The sequence below is a fragment of the Limanda limanda genome, chromosome 8, assembly GCF_963576545.1.
Source record: "Limanda limanda chromosome 8, fLimLim1.1, whole genome shotgun sequence".
NCBI lineage: Eukaryota > Metazoa > Chordata > Actinopteri > Pleuronectiformes > Pleuronectidae > Limanda > Limanda limanda.
Genome location: NC_083643.1, coordinates 1,442,511 through 1,468,762, shown reverse-complemented (window position 1 = coordinate 1,468,762; position 26,252 = coordinate 1,442,511). Strand labels below are relative to the sequence as shown.

General features: G+C 45.8%; 2 protein-coding genes across 2 annotated transcripts in view; both read right to left on the bottom strand.

Moving 5' to 3' along the window:
• The window catches only part of LOC133009816 (Fanconi anemia group A protein), a 29,833-nt gene extending 12,158 nt beyond the window's left edge, over nucleotides 1-17,675 (bottom strand). The window contains exons 1-24 of the mRNA XM_061077359.1: nucleotides 17,531-17,675; nucleotides 16,332-16,447; nucleotides 15,943-16,015; nucleotides 15,374-15,519; nucleotides 14,300-14,395; nucleotides 13,025-13,098; nucleotides 11,269-11,378; nucleotides 11,079-11,192; nucleotides 10,839-10,902; nucleotides 10,023-10,135; nucleotides 9,020-9,096; nucleotides 3,857-3,998; nucleotides 3,630-3,763; nucleotides 3,235-3,345; nucleotides 2,934-3,029; nucleotides 2,703-2,771; nucleotides 1,701-1,789; nucleotides 1,566-1,626; nucleotides 1,395-1,444; nucleotides 1,205-1,275; nucleotides 892-990; nucleotides 265-398; nucleotides 111-181; nucleotides 1-15 (exon numbers count right to left, since the gene is read on the bottom strand). The exon at nucleotides 1-15 is cut by the window's left edge and continues 85 nt beyond it. Of these exons, the coding sequence (XP_060933342.1) occupies nucleotides 1-15; nucleotides 111-181; nucleotides 265-398; nucleotides 892-990; nucleotides 1,205-1,275; nucleotides 1,395-1,444; nucleotides 1,566-1,626; nucleotides 1,701-1,789; nucleotides 2,703-2,771; nucleotides 2,934-3,029; nucleotides 3,235-3,345; nucleotides 3,630-3,763; nucleotides 3,857-3,998; nucleotides 9,020-9,096; nucleotides 10,023-10,135; nucleotides 10,839-10,902; nucleotides 11,079-11,192; nucleotides 11,269-11,378; nucleotides 13,025-13,098; nucleotides 14,300-14,395; nucleotides 15,374-15,519; nucleotides 15,943-16,015; nucleotides 16,332-16,447; nucleotides 17,531-17,579 (2,174 nt within the window). The 5' untranslated portion in view covers nucleotides 17,580-17,675. The remainder of the gene's footprint in view (nucleotides 16-110; nucleotides 182-264; nucleotides 399-891; nucleotides 991-1,204; nucleotides 1,276-1,394; nucleotides 1,445-1,565; nucleotides 1,627-1,700; nucleotides 1,790-2,702; nucleotides 2,772-2,933; nucleotides 3,030-3,234; nucleotides 3,346-3,629; nucleotides 3,764-3,856; nucleotides 3,999-9,019; nucleotides 9,097-10,022; nucleotides 10,136-10,838; nucleotides 10,903-11,078; nucleotides 11,193-11,268; nucleotides 11,379-13,024; nucleotides 13,099-14,299; nucleotides 14,396-15,373; nucleotides 15,520-15,942; nucleotides 16,016-16,331; nucleotides 16,448-17,530) is intronic.
• A 4,556-nt stretch (nucleotides 17,676-22,231) lies between these two features.
• On the bottom strand, nucleotides 22,232-24,302 carry slc10a3 (solute carrier family 10 member 3). The gene has a single exon (XM_061077332.1). It carries the CDS (start codon nucleotides 24,284-24,286, stop codon nucleotides 22,838-22,840), a length of 1,449 nt encoding a protein of 482 aa, XP_060933315.1. The 5' UTR covers nucleotides 24,287-24,302; the 3' UTR covers nucleotides 22,232-22,837.
• Nucleotides 24,303-26,252: the final 1,950 nt, after the last annotated feature.

Sequence of the window (26,252 nt, the reverse complement as noted above, 5' to 3'; positions counted from 1 at the left end):
GCCCACAGGTTCTGTCTGGACAGAAACACGGGACGAAATATCACTTTTATTTCATTCTTACCAACAAACATATGAATCCTCTAATATTTGCATGGATTTCAAACACTCACTTATTAGGGGGATTTGCTCGAGAAGCGTCTAACGTGCACTGGCAGAAGTTTCTGAGGATCATGTTGATGACCTGAGAATATGAGGAATACATCAACATACAACAAATACATAAACTGATGCAGCACGAGCGGATTGTAATTCACGAGTGTTTACTTTGACATGAAGCTCAGAGGACAGAGGAGCGTCCACGTGAACTTTGAGGACAGTTTTCTCCGTGAGGTCATCGGGACGACCGGGGAAGACGACACAGAGCGTGTGTGAGATCCTGGACAGCTGGGCCATCATGTCTGAGGACACATCGGAGACCAGGACACGAGGGATTCAGGGATTCAGAGATTCAGAGATTCAAAGAGGCTCAGCGTGAGTCAATGTGCTGCATGTCTGTGAGAAACACACTCTGCTCTGGACCAGTTGGTTTAGGAACACACATGAAAAATAAGATTGGAGGATTTAGAGAAAGATGAACAGTTCAAACCGTTCAAAGTCGTGAAAACACATTGAGACGAATATATCTGTCTGCATATCAAATAAAAAACCACGAGAACATGATGTGGAAAACACATGTTTAACCATTATCTTGATTTGATGATATGAATTCACCATAGACTGTAAAGTTTTCACGTCCCCCATCTTTATTTACAGTCCATGATTAACACAGGAAACACAAACCCAACGATAAGATTTGAATACAAGTGTAAACATATGATGAGACTATTTTCTTTGTTTGACTGTTGTGCCATAGATGTGTGTGTGTGTGTGTGTTTCTCTTTATCTGCCCACCTCCATCATCTCCATCCACCACCAGCCCTCTGAACTCCTGCAGCTGAACCTTCAGAACCTCCAGAGGATCGTCAGCGGCGTCCAGACACACAACACTCCCTGAAAACACAACACGACGCACACAACACGCACGGTGAGTCATCAGTGGACCAATTAAAACAAAACAAAGTGAGAAAATCCACTCGCGACTTCACTTAATGTGAAATATCTTCATTTTATAAACCTGCTGATTGCTTCATCTTCCAGAGTATACTGATCTGTGTTGATGTGGTTTGATTTCAGTGACACACGTGGTCATCACGTGGAGACTCACTGTCCTGTTGTCTTTGTCTCGAGCAGGACTCCACGTAGGACGAGTACTGGGCGGCAGGGATCTTCTCCGCTCTGAAGACAACCAGAATATAGAATGTACACAATGACATCATCAAACAGTAATAAATGGTACAGAGAAGCAGCACCTTGATGGACAATAAATGGAATAAAAGCTTCTGATGATGACTCACTTTTTCAAAGATTCTATGAGACTCATCCGAGCATCAGCTTTCACAGGAAGCTGTAATGTAAAGACGAGTGAACGTCACTTTAAAGGTTTGATCTGTGACAGCATCGATTGTTTGGAGTCAGGTGTTCCCTCCGTTTAGAACTTTAAATCAGCGTAAAGAGAAGTCACTCACCACTCGTGGCTTCAGCAGAGCAGGAAGGAATCGAGTCAGGAAATACGGCCTCCGGAAAATACTGTGAGAGAACACGGGTGTCACTTGCTTTGTAAACTTAAGGAACTTGGCTCTGGTGATAATCTAACTTTGTACCTGGCCTCCATGACCGTGGCAGAGATTCTTCCTGTGTTCTCAAACAGAGACACGGCCTTCTCCACATCCTGCACGGCCTGACCCTGCGGCTGCAGACATATTATACATTATTCATTATCATGCACCATTATTAACCCACCACTTAGTAACCACTGATGCAGACCATAGAATAACTCAGATTCACAGAGAGTCACTTAACCCTTGAGTCTAAGGTGCAGTGTCTCTCCCTGGGGCTTTTACTGGAAGCATTACAAAATCTGAAATCAATAAGTCCTGCTCTGAAGCTGAAAGACAGCGCTCTTGAATTGCAACCAACTCAAGAATTATAACAGAAGAATAGTATCAGCACTTAAAACTGATAAATCAAGCTTTGCAATCAGGCTCTCAGAGTCCGGGGCTTTGTTGGAGACAATGTGGAGCCATTATGGCCAATCATTTTCATATCTTTTGGGCTTGTCAAAGAATTCAACCATATTGGAGGGAAGTAACTAATGAAATATGTAAGATGATGGGAATTAAATTAGACTACTCTTTTACTACTTTGTATCTAGGTAAAATACCAGAATTTATTGCACCAGTGGAGGGGGAAAGTAGTGAAAGAAGTTTACTGTATGGAGAGACTGACTTATATTTTAAGATTGGAATTGGAGAAATGTGTTGAACGTTGGGAAAAATGGATTATGTATGCACTGTGCCTGGAATAGTGTGACACTGTACTTCGATGTATTGAGAAGAATGTGACCATATACTGTTACACCCATGAGTATGTTGTATGTTTGTTTTGTTTTTGTTTTTTTTTCCCTTTATTTCTTTCTGTTCAAAATTCAAAATCCAAAATAAAAAGTTTAAAAAAAAAACAAAAAAAACTGATAAATCAAATATAGTATAACATTTAAAGGTTTACAAGGAGTGTGACTAGAAGTTGATGAATAAAGTTCACAACATGAATAACTATTTAAGGAGATGCTGCAGCCTGGCCTGACCACCGGGTGGCGCTGTTACCTGTGTTGATCCTGATGCTCCACCTGCACCAGAGACATCCTCATATAAACCCATGTCCTCCACCGACTCCTGCATGGACACACACAAACACGCACACGCACACACACACACTTTACTTTCAGGGACACTTACCACAATTATACAATCATCACTATGTAGTGTTGCTGTTATACAGTTTTAATGTGAATAATTCTATATGCTGTGTTGAAGAGAAGGGATTTGAATGTTGACCTTGAGGTCAGCGAGCCGGGTCTTGGCCAGAGAGATGTACTCCATCAGGAGGCTGCGGTGCTTCACAGGGACGAAGGGGGGGTGGAGGATATGAACCTAACAGGAGAAGAACGTTTAAGCAGTTTATGACATAACTATTTGTTTATTGTCCTTCATATACATGTGCCTTTTTTCTCTCTATATAAATCTCCCAATGTTCTTGCTTGTTTACTCGTCTGTGTCAAACATCATTAAGACCTGTCCCAATCTGAAAGGGAACACATCCAGCACAATGAGGTTCTCCAGGACGTCCTAGTGTCACCTTGAGGTACTGCGGGGGCTCAAAAGGAACCAGGTCCGAGAGGAACTTCAACAGGAACACCAGAGATTTCTTACTGGATGCATGGAAGCCACTGCTGCCACCAAACGACATCTGAAGAGGCAGAACCAGGCTCTTCAGAGTGGGAATACAACACTAACAGGAGTAATATCAACAATCTAAATATCAGAAATGTCTTTTTGACACATCACCAACGTCACAAATGGTCAAATTCAACAAATATGCATTTTAATCAGCATTATACTGGACGTTCCGTGGAAGGAAATGAGAATTATATGAATATTACCGTCCTGAATTTCATTAAAGACGTTTTGAGCATGGCCTCCTTATTCATTTATGTTTAAAACTCTGGTGTTAAAAACGAAATGATGTGAAACCTTGAACCAGTCGCTGTAGGAGGAGAAGATGCCGGCTCCCTCTAGCGCCCCCTGCCGGGCCAACAGGAAGCTCGTTATCATGTGCTCCGGGTCATAGCCTTCAAACGCAGAAGTCAGCAGCCGGGACAGCAGCTCTGATAGAAGCACAGACACACAACAGACACAAGGAAAACATTTAAATCAACATTATGTGACTGTTTAACCTTAAATCCGTCCTTCCTGTTTACCTCTGAGACTGGGCGGAGCTAGGGGGTTGTAAACCAGCAGCGTGGACAGGAAGCACAGGACGTGTTTCCAGTTCACCTCGTGAGTCTCCAGCACCTCCTGCAGGTGACGCAGCAGCAGCTCCACACTGAAGATCACAGCCAGCTGCCACAGACACCACAGACACCGGTCAACAGACACCAGTCAACAGACACCAGTCAACAGACACCAGTCAACAGGCACCAGTCAACAGTCTACAGACACCAGTCAACAGACACCAGTCAACAGACACCAGTCAACAGACACCAGTCAACAGACACCGGTCAACAGACACCAGTCAACAGACACCAGTCAACAGACACCAGTCAACAGGCACCAGTCAACAGTCTACAGACACCAGTCAACAGACACCAGTCAACAGACACCAGTCAACAGACACCAGTCAACAGACACCGGTCAACAGACACCAGTCAACAGACACCAGTCAACAGTCAACAGACACCAGACACCAGTCAACAGACACTAGTCAACAGTCAACAGACACCAGACACCAGACACCAGTCAACAGACACCAGTCAACAGACACCACAGACACCGGTCAACAGACACCAGTCAACAGGCACCAGTCAACAGACACCAGTCAACAGACACCACAGACACCGGTCAACAGACACCAGTCAACAGGCACCAGTCAACAGACACCAGTCAACAGACACCACAGACACCAGTCAACAGGCACCAGTCAACAGACACCACAGACACCAGTCAACAGACACCAGTCAACAGGCACCAGTCAACAGACACCAGTCAACAGGCACCAGTCAACAGACACCAGACACCAGTCAACAGACACCAGTCAACAGACACCAGTCAACAGACACCAGTCAACTGACACCAGTCAACAGACACCAGACAACAGACACCAGTCAACAGTCAGCAGGCATCAGTCAACAGTCAGCAGGCATCAGTCAACAGACACCAGTCAACAGACACCAGTCAACAGACACCAGTCAACAGACACCAGTCAACAGACACCAGTCAACAGACACCAGTCAACAGTCAACAGTCAACAGTCAACAGTCAGCAGTCAGCAGGCATCAGTCAACAGACACCAGTCAACAGACACCAGTCAACAGTCAACAGTCAACAGTCAACAGTCAGCAGTCAGCAGGCATCAGTCAACAGACACCAGTCAACAGACACCAGTCACCAGTCAACAGACACCAGTCAACAGACACCAGTCAACAGACACCAGTCAACAGTCAACAGTCAACAGTCAACAGACACCAGACACCAGTCAACAGACACTAGTCAACAGTCAACAGACACCAGACACCAGACACCAGTCAACAGACACCAGTCAACAGACACCAGTCAACAGACACCACAGACACCGGTCAACAGACACCAGTCAACAGGCACCAGTCAACAGACACCAGTCAACAGACACCACAGACACCGGTCAACAGACACCAGTCAACAGGCACCAGTCAACAGACACCAGTCAACAGACACCACAGACACCAGTCAACAGGCACCAGTCAACAGACACCACAGACACCAGTCAACAGACACCAGTCAACAGGCACCAGTCAACAGACACCAGTCAACAGGCACCAGTCAACAGACACCAGACACCAGTCAACAGACACCAGTCAACAGACACCAGTCAACAGACACCAGTCAACTGACACCAGTCAACAGACACCAGACAACAGACACCAGTCAACAGTCAGCAGGCATCAGTCAACAGTCAGCAGGCATCAGTCAACAGACACCAGTCAACAGACACCAGTCAACAGACACCAGTCAACAGACACCAGTCACCAGTCAACAGACACCAGTCAACAGACACCAGTCAACAGACACCAGTCAACAGACACCAGTCAACAGTCAACAGTCAACAGTCAACAGTCAACAGTCAACAGTCAGCAGGCATCAGTCAACAGTCAGCAGGCATCAGTCAACAGACACCAGTCAACAGACACCAGTCACCAGTCAACAGACACCAGTCAACAGACACCAGTCAACAGACACCAGTCAACAGTCAACAGTCAACAGACACCAGTCAACAGTCAACAGACACCAGTCAACAGTCAACAGACACCAGTCAACAGACACCAGTCAACAGACACCAGTCAACAGACACCAGTCAACAGACACCAGTCAGCAGACACCAGTCACCAGTCAACAGACACCAGTCAACAGGCACCAGTCAACAGACACCAGTCAACAGACACCAGTCAACAGACACCAGTCAACAGACACCAGTCAACAGTCAACAGACACCAGTCAACAGTCAACAGACACCAGTCAACAGACACCAGTCAACAGACACCAGTCAACAGACACCAGTCAACAGACACCAGTCAACAGGCACCAGTCAACAGACACCAGTCAACAGACACCAGTCAACAGACACCAGTCAACAGGCACCAGTCAACAGACACCAGTCAACAGACACCAGCAACAGACACCACAGACACCACAGACACCACACACACCAGTCAACAGACACCAGTCAACAGACACCAGTCAACAGACACCAGTCAACAGACACCAGTCAACAGGCACCAGTCAACAGACACCAGTCAACAGACACCAGTCAACAGTCACCAGTCAACAGACACCACAGACACCAGTCAACAGACACCAGTCAACAGTCAACAGTCAACAGACACCAGTCAGCAGACACCACAGACACCAGTCAACAGACACCAGTCAACAGACACCAGTCACCAGTCAACAGACACTAGTCAACAGACACCAGTCAACAGACACCAGTCAACAGACACCAGTCAACAGTCAACAGTCAACAGTCAACAGTCAACAGTCAACAGTCAACAGACACCAGTCAACAGTCAGCAGGCATCAGTCAACAGTCAGCAGGCATCAGTCAACAGACACCAGTCAACAGACACCAGTCACCAGTCAACAGACACCAGTCAACAGACACCAGTCAACAGACACCAGTCAACAGACACCAGTCAACAGTCAACAGTCAACAGACACCAGTCAACAGTCAACAGACACCAGTCAACAGTCAACAGACACCAGTCAACAGACACCAGTCAACAGACACCAGTCAACAGACACCAGTCAACAGACACCAGTCAACAGACACCAGTCAGCAGACACCAGTCACCAGTCAACAGACACCAGTCAACAGGCACCAGTCAACAGACACCAGTCAACAGACACCAGTCAACAGACACCAGTCAACAGTCAACAGACACCAGTCAACAGTCAACAGACACCAGTCAACAGACACCAGTCAACAGACACCAGTCAACAGACACCAGTCAACAGACACCAGTCAACAGACACCAGTCAACAGGCACCAGTCAACAGACACCACAGACACCACAGACACCACAGACACCAGTCAACAGACACCAGTCAACAGACACCAGTCAACAGACACCAGTCAACAGACACCAGTCAACAGACACCAGTCAACAGGCACCAGTCAACAGACACCAGTCAACAGACACCAGTCAACAGTCACCAGTCAACAGACACCACAGACACCAGTCAACAGACACCAGTCAACAGACACCAGTCAACAGGCACCGGGTTAACACCAGACAACAGACACCAGTCAACAGACACCAGTCAACAGACACCAGTCAACAGACACCAGTCACCAGTCAACAGACACCAGTCAACAGACACCAGTCAGCAGACACCAGTCACCAGTCAACAGACACCAGTCAACAGACACCAGTCAACAGACACCAGTCAACAGACACCAGTCAACAGACACCAGTCACCAGTCAACAGACACCAGTCAACAGACACCAGTCAACAGACACCAGTCAACAGACACCAGTCAGCAGACACCAGTCACCAGTCAACAGACACCAGTCAACAGACACCAGTCAACAGACAACAGTCAACAGACACCAGTCAACAGTCACCAGTCAACAGGCACCAGTCAACAGGCACCAGTCAACAGTCAACAGTCAACAGTCAACAGTCAACAGTCAACAGTCAACAGACACCAGTCAACAGACACCAGTCAACAGACACCAGTCAACAGACACCAGTCAACAGACACCAGTCAACAGACACCAGTCAACAGGCACCAGTCAACAGGCACCAGTCAACAGACACCAGTCAACAGACACCAGTCAACAGACACCAGTCAACAGACACCAGTCAACAGACACCAGTCAACAGTCAACAGTCAACAGTCAACAGTCAACAGTCAACAGACAACAGTCAACAGTCAACAGTCAACAGTCAACAGTCAACAGACACCAGTCAACAGTCAACAGACACCAGTCACCAGTCAACAGTCAACAGTCAACAGTCAACAGTCAACAGACAACAGTCAACAGTCAACAGTCAACAGTCAACATACACCAGTCAACAGTCAACAGACAACAGTCAACAGACACCAGTCAACAGTCAACAGTCAACAGTCAACAGTCAACAGACACCAGTCACCAGTCAACAGTCAACAGTCAACAGTCAACAGTCAACAGACAACAGTCAACAGTCAACAGTCAACAGTCAACATACACCAGTCAACAGTCAACAGACAACAGTCAACAGTCAACAGACACCAGTCAACAGTCAACAGACACCAGTCAACAGTCAACAGTCAACAGTCAACAGACACCAGTCAACAGACACCAGTCAACAGACACCAGTCAACAGACACCAGTCAACAGACACCAGTCAACAGACACCAGTCAACAGTCAACAGACACCAGTCAACAGTCAACAGTCAACAGTCAACAGTCAACAGACAACAGTCAACAGTCAACATACACCAGTCAACAGTCAACAGACAACAGTCAACAGTCAACAGACACCAGTCAACAGTCAACAGACACCAGTCAACAGACACCAGTCAACAGACACCAGTCAACAGACATGACAGACACAGATCTCAGGACACAAACAGCATTTCAAGTTCGAAAGATTTAAGAAATCTGTTTTGATGTTTTCAAGAGAGAATCATTGTTATCATTATAGATTAAAATGTCTGTAGGAGGATCTCCAGTCGTCAGGTCTCATACGATACGAACGGCTCATTATAAAGGTAACAAAACTACACAATTCTTTGTTTCAGCTGATTATTCATAAATAAAAACATATATAGTTGCACATATAGCTTCTTTCATGTTTAAAGCCGTTTTTACCTCAGCTAAATTAATGTAGAAACTAATATTTACCTTACGGAAAAGAGACATCAACAAGGGGTCGGCTTTCACGAAGGTCCAGTCGCTCTGCAGAGTGACGGCGTCTGACACTGAGGAAACATGCTTTAGTGGTTTCTCAGAGTTTTTATTGAAGGTCTTATACACTCACTTCACATCATATGTGATATGTGTTCATATAAACCATATTGATATTATATATCATTTTATACAATAATATTGTCTTTTGCACACTCTGTCTACATATTCTTAGACTCATAGTATATTATATTACCTATTGTATAGTCAAATACTTATATTCATATTCATACTTCTACTATATATCATATCATACTCTCTGTATATTCTTGTTTACATAAGTCTATATACACATATTTATTTATGTGTACATGTTATAATTACTATTATTATATCACCATTACTATTATTATTATATATACTGTTGCTGCCATTATTACCATATACTGCTTTTATATTGGTATAATTACTGTCATATATAAATATATATTATGTTATATTATATACTATATATACTGTACTATTCTTATATACTGTCTAACAATACCATTACCATCATATCATCAGTACTTTTACCATCATCTTGCCAATGCACCTTATCTACCTATTTTATTGTATTTTTATCTTGTGCTTCTGTTTTTTTATTCTTTCTACGTTTTATTTTTAATTTTATTCTATTGTATTGTATTTTATTGTATTCAAATATACCGGCTGCTATGACAACTTAATTTCCCTTCGGGGATGAATAAAGTAATCTATCTATCTATCTATCTATCTATCTATCTATCTATCTATCTATCTATCTATCTATCTATCTATCTATCTATCTATCTATCTATCTATCTATCTATCTATCTATCTATCTATCTATCTATCTATCTATCTATCTATCTATCTATCTATCTATCTTAAAACCTGGATTTTCTGATCTGGTTTTAAGTTCTTGCCAGATCACTTCAGGCAGATCAAGCTGTTAATATAATCTGGAACTTGTCTTTACCTGTGAGTCGAGGCTTATAAGTCAGAGCCTGAGTGAGCGAGTGGGTGAAGAAACGCTGAACGGCCTCGGCTGAGGCTGAAGCTCCACAGAGTGAAGCGTCGAATATTTGAATCCTGCAAAAAAACAAAGAGGAGAAAAGTAATGTCAAGCAAAATGCAATGTTGAGTCAAAAGTTATGAATTAACCTCCTGCTGTCTAACTGGTGTTTTCATTATAGTTAGTTCTTAGACCTCTGGGTTTAAATGAAGGGCTGGACGCTGCAGACAGACTCCAGCGGGGGGGTGACTCCGTGAGTGCATCGTGCAGACGGAGGCGACAGTGACTGTGACACTGATTAAAGCCCAGTGTGGTCGTAAGCACCAGGTGCACAGCTCCAGCGTTTCAGGACCAGACAAGCAACGTGGAGTTTCCACACCCGGCTGTCGAGAGTTCACAGAGAACTGAGCAGAACCCAAACAACCAGCTGCATCTTTACAGTCCATGGTGTGTTACTCTGGCTCGATTAATAACCACCACAAGGAGGTTATGATGTGTCCACCCTGTCCATTTGTTTGTCAGCAGGGAAACACAGAAACTACACAACAGATTTCCAGGACTCTTGATGGGCGGGGCCAAGAAAGAGCTCAGTCAAAGGGATGGATCCAGGAATTCTGTATCACTTTCTCTAACAGTGTGAAATAGGATGTTTTTTGAAGGGACTGCAATCTATGAGTGGTTGTAATTTGCCAATTATCTGTGTATGTTCTCATGTCTTACAATTGTTTTCCTACTGAGGTCTGATTATGTGAAGGTTTATAAGACAAAAAAGATAAGAACCAAAGTCCAGCTCCTGCTCCAGAAGACTGTGAAGTCGGACTCTCGTCCACAGTGTCCAGAAGCCCTGAAGAAGGATGACAGAAATAAACACTGACATGTTCACAGAGGAAAATACTCCAATTAAAATGTCTAAAAAAGTAGAAAATAGCTTTCATGGCCCTGAGGTGTGAGACTAAGTATTTTACTAAATATTGAATGATCACAGAACAGAACGAGTGGGACCCGGACATGCAGACTCACAGAAGAGCATCTCATCGAGCAGTGAGCAGCAGAGGAGAGAGGTCCTCCTCTGGTCTGGAGCTGCTGGTTCAGAGTTCAGCTCAAAGCCACATCCCACCAGGACGCCTCCGACCGCTGGAACACACCACATCCGTTCTCATCTTCATCTCCAGCAGGGACAGTTATTCAACTTCACATCTGTGGTTCTTACTTGACAACACTCTGAGTTGCACTTGTTTGGTCTCCTCTTCGCCCTGTGGAGGCGTCCAGCTGCAGAGAGCCTTCAACCGAGACACCAACCAAACCCGGACTCCGTCATCACTGAGCAAAGAGAAGCAAGAGGACGGAAGCAAGAGGACGGAAGCAAGAGGACGGAAGCAAGAGGACGGAAGCAAGAGGACGGAAGCAAGAGGATGGAAGCAAGAGGACGGAAGCAAGAGGACAGAGGCAAGAGGACGGAAGCAAGAGGACGGAAGCAAGAGGACGGAAGCAAGAGGACGGAAGCAAGAGGACGGAAGCAAGAGGACGGAAGCAAGAGGATGGAAGCAAGAGGACAGAAGCAAGAGGACGGAAGCAAGAGGACAAAGGCAAGAGGACGGAAGCAAGAGGACAGAAGCAAGAGGACAGAAGCAAGAGGACGGAAGCAAGAGGATGGAAGCAAGAGGACAGAGGCAAGAGGACGGAAGCAAGAGGACGGAAGCAAGAGGACGGAAGCAAGAGGACAGAAGCAAGAGGACGGAAGCAAGAGGACAGAGGCAAGAGGACGGAAGCAAGAGGACGGAAGCAAGAGGACGGAAGCAAGAGGACAGAGGCAAGAGGACGGAGGCAAGAGGACGGAAGCAAGAGGACGGAAGCAAGAGGACGGAAGCAAGAGGACGGAAGCAAGAGGACGGAAGCAAGAGGACGGAAGCAAGAGGACAGAAGCAAGAGGACGGAAGCAAGAGGACAGAGGCAAGAGGACGGAAGCAAGAGGACGGAAGCAAAAGGACGGAAGCAAGAGGACAGAGGCAAGAGGACGGAAGCAAGAGGACGGAAGCAAGAGGACGGAAGCAAGAGGACGGAAGCAAGAGGACGGAAGCAAGAGGACGGAAGCAAGAGGACGGAAGCAAGTGGACGGAAGCAAGAGGACGGAAGCAAGAGGACAGAAGCAAGAGGACGGAAGCAAGAGGATGGAAGCAAGAGGACGGAAGCAAGAGGACAGAGGCAAGAGGACAGAGGCAAGAGGACGGAAGCAAGAGGACGGAAGCAAGAGGACGGAAGCAAGAGGACGGAAGCAAGAGGACGGAAGCAAGTGGACGGAAGCAAGTGGACGGAAGCAAGAGGACGGAAGCAAGAGGATGGAAGCAAGAGGACGGAAGCAAGAGGACAGAGGCAAGAGGACAGAGGCAAGAGGACGGAAGCAAGAGGACGGAAGCAAGAGGACGGAAGCAAGAGGACGGAAGCAAGAGGACGGAAGCAAGAGAACGGAAGCAAGAGGACGGAAGCAAGAGGACGGAAGCAAGAGGACGGAAGCAAGAGGACGGAAGCAAGAGGACAGAAGCAAGAGGACAGAAGCAAGAGGACGGAAGCAAGAGGACGGAAGCAAGAGGACAGAGGCAAGAGGACAGAGGCAAGAGGACGGAAGCAAGAGGACGGAAGCAAGAGGACGGAAGCAAGAGGACGGAAGCAAGAGGACGGAAGCAAGAGGACGGCAGCAAGAGGACGGAAGCAAGAGGACAGAGGCAAGAGGACAGAGGCAAGAGGACAGAAGCAAGAGGACAAACGTGAGGGAGACAGAAATGTTCACTTCCGGCAGAAGGTGTCAGCTACGTTTGTAGCTTTAACGAAATGTACTGTGATTTAAATCAAGCCAATTATTAAATCTATAAGATTGTCTTTTGTCTGGATGTTCTCAACAGGACATTTCAGATCATGATTGTGCATTAAAAACATTCTCATATGCAGGAACTTGTAGGAACAGCTCTTACCTCTCTAAGACGTACTTCAGAGAGAGGAAGCTGGAACAGTGAAGCTGGTTCAGCACCTCCAGCTTCAGGAGCTTCTGTAACAAAACACCACTTCAGAATCTTAACTTGAGAAAGTCAAGCTGAGGGCGAGTGTGACTCTGTTCATCTCTCACAAGCAACTAACACCTTTTTAGAAAATACACGTTTTTCTGCATGTAACCGTACCAAATCCATACAGTTCAGAATTGTACATCGCACGCATATAACACCTGTTGTCAAGAACAAAATGGATGCTAATATCTCACCGCTCTGCTGGAAATGCAACTCTGAGACTGGTAATTATGTCCACTGCTTCTGGTCATGTGGGAAATTACAAAGCTACTGGTCTAGTATAGTGATTGAAATGACTGCTATCTTTGATGTCCCAATACGGATGGACCCTATGTGCCTGATACTTGGTCTCCCGGAGGGTCGGATTACTGACAGTAAACACAGGAGACTTTTCAATATACTAACGTTTGCTGCTAGAAAGAACATTTTACTCTTTTGGAACAAGAATTTTGTTCCCACAAAAAAGTCATGGCACAATATTGTTATGGACTTCATTCCTAGTGAATACATCACGTGCATGCTTCACTCCAAAACAGACGCCTTCTATAAGGTCTGGGACCCTTACTTGCAGCATATCGGGTCCACACTGTCATCTTCCTTGCTTCGTGGATTTCCCAGCTCAGCCTAGCCTGTCCTCGTAACTAACTTTGTCTTAAGGGGTAACGTTCAACTTGTGGCCTCGCTATGTCGGTATGCTCTGTATTGACTCCTATCTGACTCTGCCTTGTCTTGATGGAAATTGTGCCCACTGTCATTAATTCTTATTTTCTTAATTAATATCTCAATTATTTTCTATTTTACTGTATCCACATGCCCACATTCTGTTGTTTCCCTTTATTTATTTATTTATTTTTGTCGTGCCTGAGCAGTTCTGTTTGTTTTGTGTTGTTAAAAAATGTGTAATAAAAATATATTAAAAAAAAAAAAAGAAAATACACGTTTTTAGGATTAACTTGCACATTTCAAATGATTCATCAGTCCGTCACACTTTATCCCTTCTCTGCTCTTTGACTCCTCTTTCTGATACAAACATCATTACAGTGTTTAAGTGTTTAAATGCTCTGTAGAAACCCTGTGAATGGAATTCCACATGGTGTCAAACCTGAGAAGTGAAAACCTTTTAAAGGCCTCATGTGCAGTGTGTGGACATGCTGTGAAAACACACACACACACACACACACACACCTGATCCCTCCTGTACTCCTGCCACAGCAGCTTAGGGCAGAGGGCTCCCTGGGACACCAGTGCTCTGCTGGACTCCAGCAGGACACACAGCTGGACCTGGAGAGGACAGAGACGTTCATATGAAACATGCTCTGACCGAGAATCCTGAGAATGGTGTAATTGAGACACTGAGCCGGGGTGTAGCCTCCTGCGGTTTCCACTGAACAATGGTTAACCACGTAATGATCTGCAGGCAGGTCTGTGGCGTATGAAGCATGATGCAGCTGTCATTATCAACTGGTAAAACAGGAACTACGAATCAGCAGGGAAATGTCAAGTCACTGTGAGAGTGACACGACAACATACAGTGGAAAAAGCAATTACACACATGTCTCACTGTAGACACAAGAGCTTAAAGAAGGTCAACTCAGTTCATGAGGCTGAACTGGACGATCAACCGGCTTCCTGTCATACAAGGTTTATTCATACTGAAGGTCTCACGTGTCCAAACTCAACACTGCACTTCACTGGAGCTTTATCAATACGCATGAAGTGTGAAGAGATAAGTGAGACTCAGAGATGAGATGGAAGATGGAGATATTTAACACTCACGACTCTGACAGGAAACTTTGTGTTTGCTTTTGTCGTTTTTTTCTGCAGGAAACAAAAACACACGGATTTTTAAACACTTAAATGTGTGCACAGGTAGCTTCAGGTGAAGAACCCAGGACCAGGGTCTTCATGTGTGTAGTTTGCATGTTCTCTCGCTTCCTCCCACAGTCTGAAGACTTGCAGATTGGGGTTTGGTTAACTGGAGACTTTAAATCATGTCCAGACTGGACTCCACCTCTCGCCTAATGTCAACTGGGATCGGCTCCAGCCGCCCTTGCAACTCACTGAGCATTAGTGGTGTAGATAATGAAGGGATGGATCTATGAGACGAGCAAACCTGCACCAACACTCAAACAACATGTTCCTGGTGGAAGTGCAGCTGCTCCTCTAGAGTAAAGTCGTTTCCCACCATCAGTAACCTGTGACTCAGAATGGTCACCTTGGATTTTGCCAGAAATGAAAATCCCACGTTCAGATACTCACTCTCTGAGAGGACGTGAGCAGCTCTCGCCCGTCGTCCTCCTGACCTCCAGGTGCAGTGATCTCCGTCAGTCTCTCCAGGATCATCTTGACCGACAGCACCGTCACCGGGACGCCCAGCGCCGCGGCCTGGCGCCTCAGCTCGCACTCTGTCCACGGGTCAAACAACACACGCTGGAGTTCAGAGCACTGACCTCCATTCTGTCTCTTCATTGTGAATAAAAAGCAAAGAAACTACATCTAAAAAAATGTTTAGTTGTCCAGAAAAGATGGACGTCGGGAAAGGAGCAGGAACTTCCTCATGTCTGCTGATCCGCAGCTGACTTCAATGTGAGATGTTAAAATACAAACACACAACAAACACTGAGAAGTTCTGAACGACTGCAGAAATGCTTTCCTCTGTTTTCAGAGCTCTGATCGTTGTTTGGTCAGAACTCTCACAGCAGGTGGTCCTGGGCCCGAGTGGGTCACATGACCTGCCTATTCAACTTTGGTTAAACCATAGACTAAATAAAGAAGGACAACACGTCTCCACTTCCTGTAAACCAGCCCAGCGGATGAGCAGCACTCACCCAGCAGCGACGCTGTGAGGCCTCCGGGCGCCGCAGCTCGCTGCTCGCCAGTCTGACTGCACCGGTCCGGAGTCTGGACAAATACAGTGAAGTTATATTTATGACAAATTAGAGAAAAGTCAGTAACTTCTGAGTGAGTTCAGTCGTCTGGTGGATCCGAGCACACGTGGTTCTACCACTGAGGAGATCTGAGGAGATCTGAGGAGGACGTGGCTCGGATCAGTCCTTACAATCAGTCCTTACAATCAGTTCTGATTCATACATGTTGAGTACTCTGACATTCCCTTGTACAAAAGTACTCACAAGTACTCCTGACAATACAAGAGTGGTAAATGTAAATAATGTAATGATAAAACATAATGTAAAGTGGTATCTCTAGTGTGACTCACAGAGACTTCCCTGAGCAGACTGCACAGGTCCTGCTGCTGCTGGAGCAGCTGCACGGCTGCGTCCTGCAGCCGCCGAGCTCCGCCCCCCCGCTGCAGCCGGGACACCATGCGACCAGCTGGGAGACAACAGGGACAACATGAGACACATGGGACACACGGGACACATGGTTCATGAGGACACATGGGACACATGGGACACATAGGACACATGGGACACATGGGACACATGGTTCATGAGGACACATGGGACACATGGTTCATGAGGACACATGGTTCATGAGGACACATGGGACACATGGTTCATGAGGACACATGGTTCATGAGGACACATGGGACACATGGTTCATGAGGACACATGGTTCATGAGGAACACATGGGACACATGGTTCATGAGGACACATGGTTCATGAGGACACATGGGACACATGGTTCATGAGGACACATGGTTCATGAGGACACATGGTTCATGAGGACACATGGTTCATGAGGACACATGGGACACATGGTTCATGAGGACACATGGTTCATGAGGACACATGATCCATGAGGACACATGATCCATGAGGACACATGGTTCATGAGGACACATGGTTCATGATGACACATGGTTCATGAGGACACATGGTTCATGAGGACACATGGTTCATGAGGACACATGGGACACATGGTTCATGAGGACACATGGGACACATGGTTCATGAGGACACATGGGACACATGGTTCATGAGGACACATGGGACACATGGTTCATGAGGACACATGGTTCATGAGGACACATGGGACACATGGTTCATGAGGACACATGGTTCATGAGGACACATGGGACACATGGTTCATGAGGACACATGATCCATGAGGACACATGGTTCATGAGGACAGTTTCATACAGAATCAGAACTACAGCAGACACGTGACTCATGTGGACCAGGAAGTAAAGTGAGTGAAGGAGAAACCGTGATGAGCAGAAACAATATAAATAAAACAATCGATGGATTTCATGAACATATTTTCTTTTACAGGTGTTTCTCTTTGTAGTAATATTTATATTGAGTACTTTCATATACATATATATATAAATACCTACGTGTACATACAGACACAGAGATATAAACATATTATAAACCTTGTCCCTTGCACATCTCTTGTGTTTGTCATGTGAGGACAGGACGGAAGTGGACAGGATGTCTCCGGGGACTCACCGAGGAGGCGGGACACACTCGGCTCGTCACCGGGAGGATCCACCGACATGTTCCGTAGAGTCTCAGTGATTCATAAAGTCATATTAATAAGCTGAGCCGGTTTAATGAAGTGTCTCTGTCTCCATGAGGAACTTCTGCTTCTCCACTTCCGCCATGTTGCTCCCGCTCGGCTCTGTTATTGTTCTACAGCCAATCAGCGGAGAGCAGCCACAGCCAATCAGGGGAGAGCAGCCGGTCACGTGGGACAAACATGAACTAACCCGGATGTTTCTGAAGAACCAGTGACGTCACGTGTTGTGTTGTGTTGTGGAGATACATTCAGTTTTGTTGTTATCTTATGTTGTGTGGTCTTGTGTTGTGTTTCTTGGGTAATTCGTTGTGTAGATAGACCTTGTGTTGTTTTGTCTTATGTTGTGTTGTCTTTTGTAATGTTATATAATGTTTTACTTTCTTGTGTTGTCATGTGTAATGTTATATCATGTTGTATTGTTTTGTGTAGTGTTTCCTGTAATATGTGGTACTGTTTAATGTTGTCTTGTCTTGTGTAATGTTGTACTGTGTTGTGTTGTATAAATAGATCTTGTGTTGTTTTGTCCCCTGTTGTGTTGTCTTGTGTAATGTTGTGTAATGTAGTATTGTCTTGTGTTGTGTTTTCTTGTGCAATGTTGTGTAATGTTGTACTGTGTTGTGTTGTGTAAATAGATATTGTGTTGTTTTGTCTTGTGTTGTCTTGTATAATGTTGTATTGTCTTGTGTTGTGTTTTTTGGGTAATTTGTTGTGTTGCGTTGTCTTTTGTAATGTTATATAATACTTTACTTTCTTGTGTTGTCATGTGTAATGTTATATCATGTTGTACTGTTTTGTGTAGTGTTTCCTGTATAATGTTGTACTGTTTTGTGTTGTCTTGTCTTGTAATGTTTGGTAATTTTGTACTGTCTTGTATTGTCTTGTGTTTTGTTTTCTTGTGTAATGTCGTACTGTGTTGTGTTGTTTAAAGAGATATTGTGTGGTTTTGTCTTGTGTTGTCTTGGTTAATGTTATATAATGTTTTTCTTTCTTGCGTTGTCTTGTGTAATGCTTTATCATGTAGTATTGTCTTATGTTTTCTTGTGTAATGTTGTGTAATGTTGTACTGTGTTGTGTAAATAGATATTGTGTTGTTTTGTCTTGTGTTGTGTTGTCTAGTATAATGTTGTACTGTGTTGTATTGTCTCATGAAGACATTTAAAACTACTGTATCTGTTTTTTGTGATGTTCTCATGCTCATGTGATGCTGATGATTGTACACAACAAACACAACAGTGTTGTGGGTGTGTGTGCGTGAGAACAGGAGACTTTGTGTGTCTATCAAATATCTGTGACCTGTTTATCAGGACGGCCTCATTGTGCTGAGAGAAGCTGCAGCTCAGTTTCTCAACACTTCACATAAAAGATGTTGAGTCATAGTTTAATCAGATAAGTGTTTTGACTCGTTCCAGGTGCTGCGTGGTATGTGTGTGTGTGTGTGTGTGTGTGTGTGTGTGTGTGTGTGTGTGTGTGTGTGTGTGTGTGTGTGTGTGTGTGTGTGTGTGTGTCTGTGCAGCAGCAGCCTCCATCTTGCCTTCAGTGATTCCTGGACTTCCCGGAGGAACTCATGAAAACTTGATGCAATGTGTCCTCATGAATTTTTAACGTCTCCCTTCTTCCTATTGTGCGACTAATGTGTGCGATGGAAATATGAACAGAGTGCAGAGGCATCATCAGCTGTCAGCTCGGTGAACAACAACACAGGGTCACCTGAGGAAACACACACACGCACACACGCACACAGACACACACTCCTGTCTGAATCATGAGGGAGCCTCTGTCCCTGGAGGTGAGTTACATCGTGACTGCAGCTCTGGATATGAGCAGGAATTCCTTTGTGTGTTTGTTTGTGTGTAGATGTGTGTGTAGTAGACACACGTGGTGCCAGCAGGAAAAACCTAAAAAATCTAAGTTTCCATCGTCTCTTGCAGAATCACTGACGTACTCACTGTGTATTAATACATCTGTTTATTCTAATGTGCACCTTGAGGAGAACTGTGATAAATCCTGTGGCTCAGGAGGACAAGCGGTTGGTTCCCTGTCTAAGGGACAAAGGTCTGATGCCCAGAAAAATCAAAGAGGTGTATTATAAAAGGCTGAATTCAGTCCATTCAAATTCCCTTTAAATTAAAGTTACACCAACAACTGGGATGAGAGATAATGAAAGTTAAAGTCAAGAGGAACCAGGATGAAGGAAAATAGTTTCAACATGAAAAACAAACTTTTATTGTGTCCAGGACTGATTAGTTTTTTTGAGGCAGCAAGTTTACACTATAGATATATAATATATAGAGAGAGAGGATATAAAATACATTTAAACAGGTTTTAACTTTTCCTTTTTGTTATTTTCCTGCTGATTGAATGAAGTTGCACCAGCGTAGCTCAGGGAACAGTTTTGTCCCCGACACACGACGTATCAAGAATCTACTGTAACCATAGAAAAGACGTAAACTTCAGACTTTAGAGGAGAAATTCAGAAGTATTATCACTTTTATGTATATATTACTATATATATACAGATGCAATATCCCACAGACGCTCTCCTCAGACAGAGGCCTCATGACGAAGCTGCAGGCTGCAACAGGCTGGGACCTGAATGAGGACTGCATAGTTCATCCAGTGTTTACAGTGGAGAAGTCGAAATCTTCCCTCAGAATAAATAAATGAATAAATGAACCAGTGGAGATGGATCCACTTCATCTGACCTCTGACCCCGAGGACAAGAGGTCACATGACAGATAGAGTCGGTGCTGCCCAGTAAAAAAGCAAAAAAATGAAAGAAGCAGATTTAACGTGGGAGTTCATGACTCATGGATCCTGTCGCTCTTTTGAAAAATCATCGTCTGCGCAGGTGTGAAGAACAAAGACGTGGACTCCCCCCCCCCCCCCCCTGTGTGTAGTGGAAACACAGCAGCGACGCACTGAGAGCAAACAGCCGTCGGCCTGGAGGCTTCACAGCTGTGCTGCATTCCTGAGCTCAGTCCAACCTCGTGGAGATGAACTTTAAAGCGTCTGCTGCAGGAACACACATCTCACTGAGGAGCTGGGGAGGCTGTTGTGTTGTGTTGTGTTGTGTTGTGTTGATTATCTCTGAGGAAAAACACTCAGAGGATGGACCCACTCATTTTCTCCCTTTATTAAACATAATTACTATAATTCATGGATCTTAAAATCAGGCGTATTTAGGGGAGTGATAATTGTGGGTGTGCGTGCAGATCCAAATCAAATCTGGATCCTGTGAGTTAAAAGTGGTTTCATAAGGGGACTGGACTCTAATTTCTGATGTGGAAAAGCAGCTTATCTCACAATGTGAAAGAAACGCCTTCATGCCACTGGGTTACAAGAAGCTTCGGTTGTTTTTGCGTAATCAAGCTTCTAACAAACCAACAATTCCAACATAAGTTTCAAATGTTGTGATCTGTGATGATTCTCCATTGATAGTTCAGCTGCGGACACGTGACGCACTTTGAGGTTGTGAATGCAGAACCTGTTTAGTGTGTCATTACCTCTAGAACTAAAGAGGCTGTTGTGCGTTGGTGGACGATTGATGTGCTGTTGTTGTTCCAGTTGTGGACTGTGAACCACATTGTGAGTCTGATGTCGCCAGCTCAGCTTGTTGACCTGTTTACTTCCTTCATCAGAATGAAAACTGATAAAACCTGGACCTTGTGCTCAGAATAAGATACTGAGCTGAGGTCCGGCTCCAGGCGGTTTCTGCTTCAGCGTCAGTTCCTCTGGAAACAAAAGCAACTGAGGGAAGTTTGTTTACACAGATACAAACATTTCAAAAGAGACGTCACCAACACTACACAACTCAAACTGAACTGGTTTGTTAAACACTTTGAAACAAAGGTTTTAATCCACTGAAGAAGTGTTGATCGTGTGTCGCTTGATCTCTTCTAGAGAAACAGATTCCACCTTAAAAGCCATTTTAAAACCAGAACCTTCAAAAACAATAATTAAAAACATTATAACTATTTATTGTGATAATTATCAATATTTTATTATATTAAGGTTAACATTTTTTATATAAACTTCATCTGTTTTTAAACCTTATATTTCTGACAGAATAATTCACGGGTCTTGATGGAAACAATCACAAGAGAGGACTGATGTGTACGAGTGTGTGTGAGTTGGTGCAAACCCAGAAAGTGAATTTAAATATGGTTTCATAAGGAGTATGTTGTAACGTTATAGCTTCTTAAGAATTTCCCCAAAATGTCACAAAGCAACATCACATGGAAGAAAGTGAAAAGAGATCCTGGCTGTGTGACTTCATGTGTGAGGTGTTGTGTTTCCCTGGAGTTCGGTTTCTCACGAAGGTAAAGAAAGAAACAATGTTCTGCGATTTCTCTCAGGAAACTGTGAAATCCAACATGGCGTCTGAACAAACACAGGATCAGCGACCAGCAGCGAGAACCCGGAGATATCTGATTTGACGAAACGCCCTTCATAGAAACCTCCACCACAGATTGTGAAACTGATCTTTGAACATGCAAAACAAAGAGTAACCGTCAGGTCCGATCTCTCGGAGCCGAAGTGGAACGAGAGGAAGGGAAAGAGTCGAGGATCCAGAGAAACGCAGCCTGGTCCAGTTCGTCTCAAACAAACAAATCGATTCTGAAAAACTCAACTCAGCTTCAACAAGGTTTTTTATTCCATTTTATCTTCAGTTCCTTTCTCGCATATTCAAGTACTTGGATTTTGAAATCCAGGAAACACAATCATTAATAAACAAATAAACTTTCAAATCATCATCATCATCATCGTCATGTTCCTGTTTGATTCATACACGATTCCACTTCCCCCCCCGATCCCGCCCCCGCCCGGGCTAAGACACATGGACCTTTTGTAAACATGATATACAAATCCGTTTGTTTTTTTTTGCCTTTTTTGATTACAAAAAGTAATCTGGTAGAAAAATATCTTTTCTTTTATAGGTATTTCTCTCTGTAGGAATATTTACATTGAGTACCTCACAGTATAATCTGATTTAAAAAGTACTTTGTGTAAAATAAACACAAAAAAAAGGTCTCGGGGGGGTAAAAGGCCTTTGGTTTTCACGAAAAGTATGAAAACGACAAAAAGAATCAGAAAAGTTGTGTTCACGGCTGCGTGGAGCCACAGTGACGCCGGGACCGCTGGTCGCTGGTCGCCATGGCGCCGAAGCTGAGGGACGCCAAATGTCCACCGGCGGGAACGGGTTCATCTGTGGAAAGAGTTCAGAACCAGAACTACAATCAGGCGTCGGTCCCGGGGTCCGGGGGGCCACCACACAGCTTCTGCCGGGCGTAGTACCCCAGCACCAGGAGCAGCATCTCCGACGTGCTGCTGAGCGCCACGATGAACGGCGCCTGGGACGCGAAGTCCGCCTCCACCCGGCGGAAGGACAGCTGCATGACGGCGAGCGCCAGCAGGCTGTTCTGGACGCCCACTTCGATGCTGACCGTCTTCCTCTGGGGCGTGGCCAGGCCCGCCACCTTCGCCATGAGCGCCCCGACCACCAGCCCCAGCATGGGCACGGTGACCCCCACCGCCACGATCTGCGGCCGCACGTTGGCCAGGATGGACGCGCCCATCTGGTAGGCCATGAAGATCCCCCCGATGATGAGCAGGAAGCTGAAGGGCCGGATGAGCGCCAGCAGCACGCGCGTGAGGGCCGGGAGCCGCAGCTTGACCAGCATGCCCAGCGAGATGGGGATGGCGATGAAGAGGAGGGTCCCCAGGATCTTCACGAAGGGCACGTGCAGGGCGGCGTGGACCCCCAGCAGCCGGCCGTACAGCGCCGCCGAGAGCGGCATGGCTGCGGCCGCCACCACCGTGGACACCAGGGTCATGGAGATGGCGAGGGTCACGTCCCCCCCCAGCAGCAGGCTGTACAGGTACCCCCCCCCTCCCCCGGGGGCCGAGCAGGTGATGACCAGGCCCAGGGCCAGCGCCTGGGGCAGCTGGGCCAGCCGGGACACGGTGTAGGCGTACAGGGGCATCACCAGGAACTGGCCCAGGACCCCCAGCAGCAGGGGGGCGGGGCTCCGCAGCAGACCCCGGAGCACCCCCACCTCCACCTTGCACCCGAACGCGCACTTGTTGACGAAGATGAGGGGCAGCAGGGCGAAGAGCACCGGGTTCTCCGAGAAGTGGGCCAGACCCCCGGACTGGACCAGGCGGCTGGCCGGGTCGTCGGCCCCGGGCGAGACCCGGATGGAGTAGTCCGTCCTCTCCTCCACCAGGACCGGCACCGAGTCCCGTTCCAGGTCCAGCAGCTGGATCCGCAGCTGGGCCGTGCCCGGGATCCCGGACCGGATGCTGATGAGGAAGCTGGTCGCCTGGCCGCCGGACGTGACGTTCAGGATGCGGAGGACCTCCGGGTCCATGGAGCGGACCGTTAGGGTCCCGTCCCGGCCCCCGGGGCTCCGGTACCGGCTGGAGATCACGATCACCCCGTCGGTGTTTTCAGGAAACTCGAACTCCTGCGAGGACCCGTCCCCGATGCTGAGGTGGCCTCCTCCGGGGCCGAGGGCGGTCCGGGTCCCGGTCTGGTTCCCGGTCAGTACCCCGGTCAGGCTCCCGGTCGGTACCCCGGTCATGCTCCCGGTGAGGTTCCGGGTCGGTACCCCGGTCAGGCTCCCGGTGGCCCGGTGCGCTCCCCCGGTGAAGAGGAGCCACCAGACCGTGAGCAGCCTCCTCATGTCGCCGGGCTAGAGGTGCCTTGGCGCCGCAGAGACTCGCTGCTCCTCCCGCCTCCTGCTGCTCCTCCCGCGGCCTCCTGCTGCTCCTTCAGCGGCCTGCCCGCTCGCTGCTCCGCGGCCAGCTGCTCATGCTCTCCGGGTCGAATCGTCGGCAGCAGCCGGCTCCACATCTCGTCTGGCTCCCGTCATGTCGGAGCCTTTATACCGGAACCTGAACATCCCGGGCCCCGCCCTGTCCGGGCCGAGCCGGGCCGAGCAGCTCTCTCCCCCGGCCTCTCCACGCCTCTCTCCCGGCCTCTGGCGGCCTCTCACGGCCTCTGCTCGCTCCGGAGCCTGGGTGTCACTTCCCCGGTGTGCACGGACCCGAAGCCCCGGTTCGTCCCGCGTGTCGGTGTCGCTGCGTGGCCGCGAGTCAGCAGCTCTGGAGCCGCGAGCATCGTCGCTCCGCTGCGGGTCTGCGGCCCGGAGAGAGAGAGAAGCACTTCCGGTTCTCCTCACCAAAATAAAATGTACCAGTTTGTTTGAACATGAACCAAAACAAAACAGGTTTCACATGTTGAATTAAAATGAGCAGAAAGAAGAATCATCGTATATTATCTTGTCTTTCACAAGCGATCATTACAAAGCAAATATATATAATATATATATATATAAATATATCTTATACAATAATACTGTCTTTTGCACACTCTGTCTACATATTCTTACACTCATAGTATATTATATTATCTATTGTATAGTCAAAAACTTATATTTATACCTCTACTATATATCATATCTACTATATATCATATCATATTATATCATACTCTTTGTATATTATTTGTATATATACGTCTATATACACATATTTATACATGTGTACATGTTATTATTATTATTATATTTACTATTATTATTATTATATATACTGTTGCTGCCATTATTACTATATACTGCTATTATATTGGTATAATTACTATCATATATAAATATATATTATGTTATATTATTTACTATATATACTGAACTATTTTTATATACTGTCTAACAATAATATTACCATCATATCATCAGTACTATTACCATCATCTTGCCACTGCACCTTATCTACCTATTTATCTTGTGTTTCTGTTTTTTATTCTTTCTACCTCAATATTTTTTATTTTATTCTATTGTATTGTATTTTATTGTATTCAAATATACCGGCTGCTATGACGACTTAATTTTCCTTCGGGGATGAATAAAGTAATCTATCTATCTATCTATCTATCTATCTATCTATCTATCTATCTATCTATCTATCTATCTATCTATCTATCTATCTATCTATCCATCCATCCATCCATCCATCCATCCATCCATCCATCCATCCATCCATCCATCCATCCATCCATCCATCTATCTATCTATCTATCTATCTATCTATCTATATATCTATCTATCTATCTATCTATCTATCTATCTATCTATCTATCTATCTATTTATCTATCTATCTATCTATCCATCCATCCATCCATCCATCCATCCATCCATCCATCCATCCATCCATCCATCCATCCATCCATCCATCCATCCATCCATCCATCTATCCATCTATCTATCCATCTATCCATCTATCCATCTATCTATCTAATTAAATCACATTAAAAAGGTTAAAAGTAGCTGCCGGCCTCACATCATCCGTTAGTTAATTTCAATCAATCAATCAAGTTTTATTTGTATAGCCCATATTCACAAATCACAGTTCGTCTGATAGAGTTTTAACATGGTGAGACATCCTCTGTCCTTAACCCTCAACAAGAGTCAGGACAAACTACTAAAAACCCTTTTAACAGGTGAAGACACGTAGAAACCTCAGAGAGACACATGTGAGGATCCGTCTCCCAGGACGGACACAAGTGACACAGATGTGTAGAGGAGAACATCATCAGGAGAAAGGTTTCAGCAGCAATGATGAGGGGAAACATGTTGAAGGATAACTTC

What these genes read in the sequence shown, in the direction of transcription:
- slc10a3 (XM_061077332.1), bottom strand. Translation starts at nt 24,286, where the DNA reads ATGAGGAGGCTGCTCACGGTCTGGTGGCTCCTCTTCACCGGGGGAGCG.